The sequence below is a fragment of the Brassica napus genome, chromosome C5 (assembly GCF_020379485.1).
Source record: "Brassica napus cultivar Da-Ae chromosome C5, Da-Ae, whole genome shotgun sequence".
Lineage (NCBI taxonomy): Eukaryota > Viridiplantae > Streptophyta > Magnoliopsida > Brassicales > Brassicaceae > Brassica > Brassica napus.
In genome coordinates this window covers 9,347,766-9,360,015 of record NC_063448.1, presented here as the reverse complement: position 1 = coordinate 9,360,015, position 12,250 = coordinate 9,347,766, and the positions used below count along the sequence as shown (strand labels likewise).

At 32.9% G+C, this 12,250-nt stretch overlaps 1 protein-coding gene across 1 annotated transcript; it reads left to right on the top strand.

Annotated features, from left to right (window-relative positions):
- The first annotated feature begins 9,564 nt into the window (after positions 1–9,564).
- Positions 9,565–11,549, top strand: LOC106427091 (transcription factor MYB51-like). The gene is made up of 3 exons (XM_013867827.3): positions 9,565–10,140; positions 10,255–10,384; positions 10,619–11,549. The coding sequence occupies exons 1-3, from the start codon at positions 10,005–10,007 to the stop codon at positions 11,301–11,303; spliced, it is 951 nt and encodes a 316-aa protein (XP_013723281.2). The 5' UTR covers positions 9,565–10,004; the 3' UTR covers positions 11,304–11,549.
- The last annotated feature ends 701 nt before the right edge of the window (positions 11,550–12,250 follow it).

Sequence of the window (12,250 nt, the reverse complement as noted above, 5' to 3'; positions counted from 1 at the left end):
AAAATTATCACAAATATTAATCTTGAATCTAAGATCTATATGAATTTTGATTCTAAAATTATTTGAATCTCTAAAGATCTAAGAATCTCTAAAAACTTATAAAACTTATTAATAATCTAAGATCTATATGAATCTTGTTTCTAAGAACTATTTGAAATTATAAAACGTATTAGAGAAAATCATAAACCCCTTTTAGCTAGCAAGCCTTAAAATCGGTTCCCCTTTCTCCTATTTTGATCCGGCCTTAAATCCGGATTGACTAAAGGATTGAAACCCATAATCTTTGTTTGGTCGTATTACCGGCTGTATAGCCGGATGAATAAGCTGGCCATCAAAATCTTAATCTCATTCGATGTGCTTACCGATCCAAATCGGCCCTTATCCACATCAAACTCTCAAATCCCCTTGTTTGTTTTATAACCGGATATGTATCTTGATGGCCATTATACATATCAATTCCCTAAATCATTTTTTCTTGATTTTTATCAATCCCCTAAACTCTAAGCAATAATCGGCTGAACCCCTAAATCCAAATCCGGCCATGATTTTTTTTTCCGGCCATGACCTTTTCCGGCCACAATCTTTTCAGTCATAATCTTTCAGTCAAACCCAAAGATATCAAAACTTAAATCCTAATCAATGCATATCTTTGACCATTGATGTTTTATATTGTAACTGATCAAAATTTAAAACTTTTATGATTGTTTTAAATGCATATTTTTGACTAGGTATCATTTATCAAAATATTATAACATATAGTCTTGATTTAAATAGTTATGACATAGGCTAAAATAAATAGTAAGTTGAAATCATTTGATCACATAGTTGTTTGTCAAAATTTATCTAAATCTAAACCGGCCTTGAAATCAGTTCATTATAGTTTGAAAAAATTATATAAATTTATCTTGATCTAAAAACCAACCTTGAAAACTGATTTTGTGATGATTGAATTATATACTTATCATATATACATACCTGATAGCATCTATTAGATCAAACATGGATTAGTAAATTGTTAGATCATACACATATCATGGACTGATCATTTCCATGCATCCGCTTGTCATATAGTTTTATTAAAACTGAGCATGCATACATATAATAGATCATTCTAATCATGGGGCATTTAAAATAAAATCTAAATTGGTTCATATTGCTTGCATCTAATTAGATTAAATCGGTTATTTTTAAAGTTAAGCATTTTTGTTTAATTTGAAAACATAAACCAGCTTTGAAACCGATTGATTGAAAATCTAATTGAATTTGTTCTAGACATATCCTGAAAATTATAAAATTTTCTTGTCTTGGTTTACCCTGTAAAAGGGGGAAGGAATCTGTCTTTGCTTTATGATCTTTGAAAACCAAATAACCTCATGCATTATGAATCACATATAGATTGTTTAAGTCCAATGCTTAGTTCTGAACATGCATTTAGCTATTTCTTGAACCATGCATTTGCTTGATTTCATCCATCTTGCTTGATCTCATTTAATAAAATGATGATTGATCTTTATTCAAATTCTAAAGGGCCTTAATACCCTATATATATAATCAATCCAATTTGAATTATAATTAAAAGGATTACTAGATGCAATGATCAATTGATCATTCTCATACTAAGATTGCTTAAGCAAATAGATTATATGATTTGGGGGAAAGCCTTATTGAAATCATATACATTGATTTATTCTATTGCTTACGTAGAATTCTGAGTGCTTGAATTACTCGTTAAATATTCAGATGTCGAGATTTGAACCCTCAGATTACTCTGCCCTAAATCTCTTTGGAGATAATTACATAGAATGGGTAAAGAATACTCTTGTTGCTCTGAGATCCAGAGGACTCGGACAATGCATCAATGAGTACAATGATATCATTGACAGTGAAAGGCATAGAGCTATAACGATTATTCGTTATCATCTCACTGAGGAATTAAGAGACTCGTATCTCCATGTTGAGGATCCTTGTGACCTTTGGTTACAGTTAAGGAAAATGTTCAAACCGGTATCGTGGCAAAAGACCAACCATGAATGGGAGATCCTCAGATTCCAGGATTTTGAATCCGTGGACAAATATAATTCTGCTCTGATGGATATTGCTTATAGTCTTGAACTATGTGGTGAAAGGATAACACATTATTCTTTATTATATAAAACCTACTCCACATTCCATCCAAAGGATGTGCTGTTGCTACACACGGCTAAGAAGTTCACCACTTATAATGACCTTTTGTCATATCTTTTGGCTTCTGAACAAAGAAAGCAGAAAATCAAAGATACCATCAACAGATTTGACAAGCTTCAGAAAAGATACATTGAGCTAAAGAATAATGAGATGAGGCCTCCTATAGCTGATGAAGCTGAAGTTGAGCGCCATATGGCAACACATGCATTGTGAAGGCCATATTATAAAATTGTCTTTTGACATTCTCATTTTCATGTTTCCTGAGTTTATGTTTCATGAATTGCTTTGATACTTTGCTTTATACATGACTTCATTAATAAAATGAATTACTTTGAGTTCATCATTATCTTATTCAAACTGTTGTTTGATAAGAAACTATATCTATATGTCTTTATTGTGCCAAGATAAATATGATTGAGGATTAATACCCCAACTCACTTTTCCAAAGAGTTCAAAGAAGCCTTTGACAAATGGCACGACATGCTCTGCCATTCAGGCTCAGTTATAAAATACTCTTGAACTCAACTGGACATTCCTTGAAAGAAAGGAAAAGAAGCTCGACCAAGGCTTTGCCTAAATGGCATTATATTCACCTTATAAGGTCCATTGAATTAAGAAGAAAAAATAGTTTCCAACAATGGACAAAAGGGAATAAAAGTACCTAAATTAAAATTGCCTAAGTGGTCGAGACTACATTCTCTATTGATCTATTGATCAATATGATATTAGGCAAATAGCCAGGGCAATCATGTTTGATTAACCCACGAATTTTATCACTTATATGGCATTACCATACTTAGCCATTCGGATTATGATGCAAATATTTAAAAGGGCACAAATGTTATCCCATAAGATCTCATGTGTGTGCAATATATCTATGCACAAGGGAATTTATTGTCCCAAGCACCACGAATTTGAGTATGTTCATGAGGGGGAGTGAGGAAAAATCCCATGATACATGACCATACTAAAATCCGTGAACATGGTCCACAACCATATTACATATTGGTTGAATTTGATATAAAGACCATTACCTATAAGGTTCAAATTCTAAAAGTCCATATGCTTGGGGACACCATGAGTTATAAAAGAATGAACCTGCATCAGGCCATAGTAATTATATCAGGCCATATAAGTGATCATAGATATTCTCACCTCAGACTTATACGGGTCATGAGTCCAGACATATATCATCTTAAGATATTATGAAAGAATCCACCACAAATATATGTGCCATCTAAGATCATGTGATCTTAGAATCTCATAAAGAGGATTGGGAATATATGTTGGATATATATTATGAATATACTTTCTCCATAAGTTTAAAAGAAACCTTGAGCCAAAATGGGTGATCTAATTATAGACCAAGGAACAAGGATTACATAAGTTTTATGAATCCGAATATCCAACAATGAAAGGAGAAAAGTAATAAGCTGGTATAAAGAATGATAAAGAATGGTATCTACCATCTGGTATCAACCATCAATGTCTTGGCAAAGATCCTCGGACTAGAAAATAATTTATAGACATCCATATGCTACAATGATAGCAAAATAAAATGCCAGACACATTGACCAGAGAGAAAGAATGACTATGTCATCCCAGCTTATCACCACACGGTTTTGATGTCTTAAAGACACAACCAAGTTGCTACAAAGTCTATATAAGATAGACCAAATAAAGTTCCATAAATTCTAAGGAACCTCGGAAAGAAAGAAAGGTGCATGAGATAAAATCCGAGTTTTATTAAAGGAAACCATTCCAAACATTGATATATAAGGCTGGCCAGCTGAACAACTAGGTACCATACCATATAGCTTGGGACGCCAAGTTATAAGGTTATTAAGGTCCTAGATAATGAAATCTCAAATTGATTTATACCATGTCTGGAACTAAAAGGAACTGTATATATATATTTACATATATATATATAAGTGTGTCGACACATACATTCATAGAAAATGCGCAAGTATGTAGCACATGAATACAAAGATATGTATCGAGGATCATAAACCCACACAAGAGTACTCATAATGAATAATGAAAGAAACGTGGGGTTTAAAGTGATATATAAAAGGCGTATTGTATTGGCCATGAATATGTAAACGTCATATGATGCCCAGTGAATATATAAATCCTGAACGAAGGATAAATCGTGAGACAGACCGGGAAAGGTCTATATAATCCAATGTGGTGGATACTACTACATATTTCACTACATATGATGTCTGGAAGAAATTCAAAAGATGTAGTATGCTATATATGACTCACTGGATGATGATGATAATATTATTGGTACCAAAAGGTTTACCAAACGGTATTGAGCTCAGAATCAAAAGATGAGAAAAGAAGTTCTCTTGAACAGCATTTTCCTAAAGTTGTTCATGGACTGAATTAAATTACTACATGTAAGCAAGTGAAGAGTTCTATAAGAACAATTCAAATCAGTCCATAGAGGAATTTTAAATTCCTTGTGTTTTATACTAACCAGCCTAAGATAGGTTAAATGGTTATTCATTAAACCTTAGAAAATGTTATAGACCATCACCACAAATTACCCAAATTTTGGTAATACTTATGGTTGGTCGAATTGTCAGCATGAACCAACCAAGCTGTGGTATGAATGAATAAGCTATCATAAAGATAAGCTATAAGATCGAAGTTCATATTTGAACAAAAGGTATAGGACTACATTATGCGTCCATATGCGACCCAACGGGTCTGACCATCATATATGAAGATAATGCAGCTTGCATTGCTCAACTCAAAGACGGGTATATCAAAAGTGACCGAACCAAACATATTCTACCCAAGTTCTTCTTTACCCATGAGTTGCAGAAAGCTGGAGAGGTCAACGTCCTTCAGATCCAGTCTATTGAAAACTCAGCCGACCTCTTCACCAAATCATTGCCCTCTTGCACATTCAGGAAGTTCACGCAACAAGATTGGCACGCGTAGACTCAAGGACCTTCAGTGATGTCTAAATCAGGGAGAGTAATGTGTGTTGTACTCTTTTTCCTTTCTCTGGTTTCCATTTTTACCACATTGGGTTTTGGGTTTTCCGGGAGAGGTTTTAATGAGGCAACATTAGCATGTTACAAATCCTATATGGTTATGGCATCCAAGGGGGAGTGTTATGAATCATGAAGTGGATGGTCTATAACCTAGACCATACAAGTTCAAGACTAGAGTCCATTGGGGGTTTTACATCCAGCCACATGGAATATCCATTCAACCTTATGTCTTTATGAGTTTGACCATGTCATTATGTAGAGTATCTTTGGAATCAATTCTCCATTTGACTCCACCTTGTATGAACCACTATATATAGTGGTGTAAGCAATAAGAAATATACAACACATTCTCACAAATCTTCTCTCAAATCTTAACAGTTTATAAGATTTTCCTTTTTTTTAAAACTATTTTTTAGCAATTGTTTTGAAAATATCGGGCTTAATCCACCTTTCAAAATATTCGGGCCCGTTTATGTGTATTTTTACTTCTTAATCCACCTCTCAAAAATTTTAACTAAAAACATACATATTACATGGATGTTATTTAATGACAGATTTTAATTGAATTTAAATTCAGTATAATTCAGTTATCAAATTAATGTTCTTAATTATATTTTAAAATTCAGTGTTATTAAAAAATTGTATTTGAAATTTATGGTTTAAACATTTTGAGATTTGGTTTTACTCATTCAATTATTTTTGTAATTTTCAAAATTTAAATCTTGAAATCATTTAGAAAATTTATGTGTGTTGATTCTAATATCTCTGCAATATATTTTAGATTTTTTTTTAAATAATTTACTTATAAATCTCTTATGAATTCATTTACAGTTTTCTATTTGGTTATTTTCAGTGTTATTAATGTTTTGGATGAAACATTGATCATCTACTAGGTTATTCAGCTCCAATGAAAAAAGGAATCTAGTTCAAATATACCATACCTATTTACTTAGAACAGTCGTTTTTTCTTCTCGACGGCTGACTCCATCCAAATGTGAAATACAACATTCAAAAGTTGGAAAGTTAATGGTTAACACAGTGATTGTCTCGACAGTTTGATTTGTTTGTCATTTTTTAAGTTGAAAAAAGGTTTAAGTCATCACTCTTGTATAGGCTATGTAATATTTAACCAGTTACAAGATTTCATTTGTATAGGCTATGTAATATTTAACCAGTTATTCACATCTTGTATAGCTTTTGTCAGAATTATATCATCACTCTGATTAGACATAAGCTTTGGTTCCATACCATATTACCATCATACTTTGCCACACTCAAAATTTATCCACATTTCAATTTCCGTAGAACAAATATTTAACAAAACGAATTCATAAAATACGTTTTCTAACACAAGAATTGAAGAATAAGATGTGAAATATCAAACAAAGTTCAACATTGAAAATTAGACAAAGGAAAGTCTAATATATAAAGAAATGTTCAACTCTAATTAGTACGAGGTCTTTTGGTAAAAAAATCAAAAGTAAATTCATGCGGATCAGTCTCTAAGGCTTAAAGTGGACAATATCGTACTAATCGGATAATATAGAATTGGACATGAGATTTAATAAATCCAAACATTGGTATCAGATCCAGGTTGCCGAAGATCTGCAAGAAGACCAAAATACCCTTTAAGTAAGAATAAGAGAGGTTCGGAAGAAACATTTAAGATGATCATAGAACCTGTGATGACATTCTCAAAGGTCCGAGATGTTGTGGGAGGTGCATTTTCAAAGGAAAGAAACACACGAGATGAGTGTGGTCCTTAGTTAATGGAGCAAGTAACCATATGACGGGCGAGAGATCATATTTCTCTAAACTTAATGAAAACATCAAAGGAAATGTGAAATTTGGAGATGGTTCTTGTGTCGACATCAATGGCAAAAGGTCGATACTGTTTGAAGCAAAGATATGGGAACATGGACTCTTGACCGACATCTACTATATTTCAGAGCTGAGAAGCAACATATTAAGATTAGGACAAGCTACTGAACAAGGATGTGATGTTAGGATGATGGATAACTACCTAACACTGAAAGACCCTAATGGAAGACTAATGGCGAAAGTGTTAAGGTCGTCTAACCGGCTGTACAAGTTGCGACTTGAAGTTGGTAGACCAGCCTGTTTGCTCACGAGAATGGAAAAGGATACTTGGAGATGGCATGCTAGGCTCGGACACATTAGTTTCAAAACTATAAGGTTTATGGCGACACAAGAGATGATACACGGGTTGCCGAAGATTTAAGATGAGAATGAGTTTTGAAATTGGGAAAGAAACCAAAAGTAAAACTATGTGAGTTTGCATAAAGTCCAAAATGAACAATATAGTACTAATCAAACAATATTAAATTGGACATGGATTTAATAAATCCTCAGCAGAAGAAGCTCTAGTATCAAAGCCAGAGACCGGATATAGGACCATTATTGTTAACCATAGGCGCTACAGCATTATACAGTGTAGGGAACTAGATTGATAAATAACACTAGACCAACATTTTTTCAAATGCCTAAATGGATAAAGTCGTAGTGAGCCAGAAACACGATGTTTGACTAATTAATGGGTTTTGTCCAAATTAAATAATGTAAATTAATTGTTACGAAATCGAAATTATCTCTTTCTTCGTTCCTTTCCTTATAGTTTTCTTGGCATCCATTTCGAATATGTCCAAAGTCCAGTGTTTGAGTGACCAAGTTGTTGGTTAATTTATCTAATTCAAATACGACGACTTCGTGTGTATAATATACTACCTTCCTCGAATTTTCAATTATGTTGTGTTCGTCTGCCTATTTTCTCTACAAGAATTTGTCGCCTAATGATTTTTAATATATTTTGAATTTGACGTAAACAAAATTGTGAAGGTGTCAGTCGTATTTAGACAAGTCTCGCACTCCATCTTTTACAGTTGAATGCATTCTGACAAGGAGGCGTATATTTGCGGTTTCATTTTTTATTTGTTTCCCCATCCCATGAAACTTTTTCTTTTAACTTTTTTCTTACTATCCTAATTTCATATTTGTTATTTCTTCTTTTATGAGTACTTTCTGATCCCCAGGTGAAGTAATTAGCTAAGAGTTTACTGATATTTTCATTTGATATTGCGAATTCGATTAGGCAAAGTTTGCAAAACCATTAGAAAAATGTTTATTAGCAACTTTTGGAAGAGAGCGTAGCATATATATTAGAGGTTATCAGCAAAATATGAAAAGAACTATTCATGGCAGTTACCCATATTGATAGTAAAATTATTTTTGATTATCATATATTTTGTGGTGTATATATTTTTTTTGTTGTTTTAGAGTTCATTGTGTATTGAATTGCTATACATTTAGATTAATTCACCCTATTGTAATTGATAAATTATCAATAATAATTTAAATAAAATATAACATATGGAAATAATTTTTTTTTTGTTTTCAAATTTCCTCAAATATATTATCTTTTTTTTTTCTGCTAGTCTGAAAATAAATTTTCATTCTTTATAAGAATATCAGATTGTATATTAGTTAAAAGTATACTATTTAATTTACTTGGACTGACCTGTTTAGTCAAAAGAAAAATTCCAAAGATTATTGTTGAATAACTTCAGATCTTAGCATTGGCAAGGAAAAAACAAAAACTAGTAGCAATTAAATTTTCGGTTAAACTATTCACCCATGATAACTAATGTTAATGTTACATTCATATCGTCTTTTTTTCTTTTGCTTACTTAAAATTCATGATATATATAATGTATATGTATATATATATATATATATATATATATTCATTTAATAAATGTATACTCCATCCTTTTTTGGAATTTTTAAACATATTCTGTGTACCAGTTATTCTATTATGTAATTATATTTTATCAAATCAAATTGGTATGTAAGTTACAGAATGAATTTAGCCAAAAAGTTAGAAAATAAAATAGGTACATTATATATACAAATTTGAATTGGTTTTGTAGAACAAACAAACGTTTTTTTTGCCAAAACAAATACAAGTTTTTTTTTTTTGTATAACAACAAATACAAGCTTTTTCAAACATTTATTAAAAAAAAACTGAGGAAATAATCAAATAATTTTCGGTCTTATGCATGGGATAAATACTATATAATAGCTATCTTGGTCAGAATATTTGTTGACAATAGGAATAATAAATTGTTAAAATTGCACCAAATTTTAGCCAGAATACAATTATCTTATGAAAAAGATCAGACGTCTATCTCGAAATTCCACTGAGAAAGTTGGCATTTCTTTCTAATAAATTAAATACAAATAAAATATTTCATGTCGAGCCACGTGTAAATCACCTACAAAACGATGTCGTTGGATGCAGCCATACAGCCACAAGCATGCATAAATAAAGATGGTGCCTCCACCACAAGGTTTTCTCACTTCGCAAGTGAAACAAACAACTCTCAGCCAAAATACACTAAACTTATCTCTATCAAATCTCTCTCTATTTCTCTTGTGGTAAAAAACATAGAGCAAGTAGATATCTCTTTCTCTCTCTCTCTCTTGCTCCTTGTGTTCTTCTTGTTCAGTGCCAAAACATTCTCGAGTACCCCAAAAGAGCAAGATGTCTATAAGAAGAATCTACCGATGTCTGAATGCTTTAATCAAAAGATCATGTGCTCGATCTTTATGATCATACGTACCTCTTCACACTTTGTTTCAACTCTCAGGTTTTCAATTTTTTTCTATTTGTTGTTTTCACTTGAGAACAATTCTTTTGAATTCGACCAAAGATAAATCATTACATTAAAAAAAGCCAAGACTCCGTGAAGAATCAAGAATCAAGAATCAAGAATCAAGAATCAAGAATGGTGCGGACACCATGTTGCAAACCTGAATTAGGGTTAAAGAAAGGAGCTTGGACTCCCGAGGAAGATCAGAAGCTTATCTCCTACCTTAACAATCACGGTGAAGGTGGATGGCGAACTCTACCCGAAAAAGCTGGTATTTATATTTTGTTTATATTATTTATTCTGTCATTTTGAATATTGATCAGTTGAAGTCTTTTCAGGTCATTATTGATCAATAATATAATACATAATTCCTTACATGGTATAGGACTGAAGAGATGTGGCAAAAGCTGCAGACTGAGGTGGGCCAATTATCTAAGACCTGACATCAAAAGAGGAGAGTTCACTGAAGATGAAGAACTTTCTATCATCTCTCTTCACGCCCTTCACGGCAACAAGTTAGTCTCACTCGTCCTCTTTTTAAAATGTTTTGAATATTTTCCCATTGTTTATATTCCCAGGAGTGAAATCTTGATAGAATAAAAAAAACTACAAAAAAAAATTCATAATTTTCTTATTTCTAGGATTAAACAAAAGGATTTGCAAATAAAAGCTTTATGTTTTGAGAATTATATGTTATACATAATGTGACGATGACTAATATATTGTACAATTTTATGGCGTTAAATCAGATGGTCTGATATAGCTCGTGGATTACCGGGAAGAACCGATAACGAAATCAAGAACTACTGGAACACTCATATAAAAAAACGTTTGATCAAGAAAGGTGTCGACCCGGTTACACACAAGAGTTTGATCTCCGAAACCAGCAAATCAGAAAACCTCCCGGAGATTCTGAATAATCAAAACATTATTCAGACAACTATATCGAGTAACGATGATCTTGGTAATAATGAGAAGGTCAAGAATGAAGACAAGAAGTCAAGATTATCATCAGCTAGGTTCTTGAACAAGGTAGCAAATAGGGTTGGAAAGAAAATCAATCAGAGTGTTCTCTCGGAGATTATCGGAAGTGGTGGCCCACTCACTACTACTACAAGTGTCACCGTTGACTCTATATCAGATAAGTCAATGAATTTTTCCTTCACACCAACTTCGTATCCTCTCAACCAGATGACCGTTAATGATAACGGTAACGCTACGTCGCCTCCATCCATGTTCTCTGATTCCTCCGTTAACGATCCTTTAATGTACCGTAGTGTTGATAATATCGGATTCCCAGGGTTTCTGAATGAGCAACATGTCATGAATGAACTTACGAGGTTTCTTCAGGAGGATGTGAACAATGACGTCGAGGTGACGCCGGTCTATGAATATCAAGACGATTTCGAAGAGATTGGTAACTATTTTGCATGAGTGAATCTTCTGACGAATCCCACATGATCACTTGAATTTGATCATGTATATATATATATATATATATATGTTGATTGAAATATTACCACGATGATGCTAATAATAGAATAATAACATGTAGCGTGTACGTAACTACGTATTGTGATATATGTGCGTGTCTTTTTCGTGATTTTCTAATTTTTCTTATTTTGTAAGTTTGCCATAAAGTGTGTTTCGTATAAAATGGATAATTATTAATGGTGATCAGTTAACGAGAGTATTGTATATTTGTATCTGTACTTATAAATTGCGAACATGCAGAACAAGTACCAACAAAACTAATTGGATCACATGAGAGAGCTAACTTTATGTTTACACAACTGCGACTCTGCGAGCATTGTTTTTACTTCTTATGGGTTGTATTTTTGTAGCTCATGGGCTACGAGGGAAAAAAGCTTTACCAATAGAGCTACCACTTCTGGGTAAATTATTACAATTTTTTTCCGCTGCCGTAAGAGTATTTTTGGTATTTATATTCTCACTTTAGAATAGGCTCCACCAGACTTTCACCGATCAACTCCTTTGGAATTAAAGGATAATTCCTTGTCCTTCTTTACTTTATCTTGCTAATCCCATAAGATCAACATATGTATTATGAAACGGATTGTATTAATACCGATCTAGCCTATTGCTAAGGCGATATATCCCTCAATTCCAAGAGATCGATTCCATGTTAAGTTTTGTGGTCCCATTGTAATTTGTGCGGAGAATCTTCGAGTGTTACCTCCTTGGCTCCTTTTATGTCTTCCCCAAAATCGCATTGACCATGTTAATGTTGTATGGCATCATCATTTACCTACCAGTCTACCACGTTACATCTGTCCCTGGATATTCTCGACAGGTATCTTGTGATTTATCCTCTGGCCGGATGTCACACATTGACTACTTAAGGATATGGTTCTATGAGT

Bases quoted from the DNA above. Each gene is read 5' to 3' on its own strand.
- LOC106427091 (XM_013867827.3), top strand. From the start codon at position 10,005: ATGGTGCGGACACCATGTTGCAAACCTGAATTAGGGTTAAAGAAAGGA. The intron at 10,141-10,254 runs GTATTTATATTT...TACATGGTATAG, and splicing joins AACTCTACCCGAAAAAGCTG to GACTGAAGAGATGTGGCAAA. The intron at 10,385-10,618 runs GTTAGTCTCACT...GCGTTAAATCAG, and splicing joins CACGCCCTTCACGGCAACAA to ATGGTCTGATATAGCTCGTG.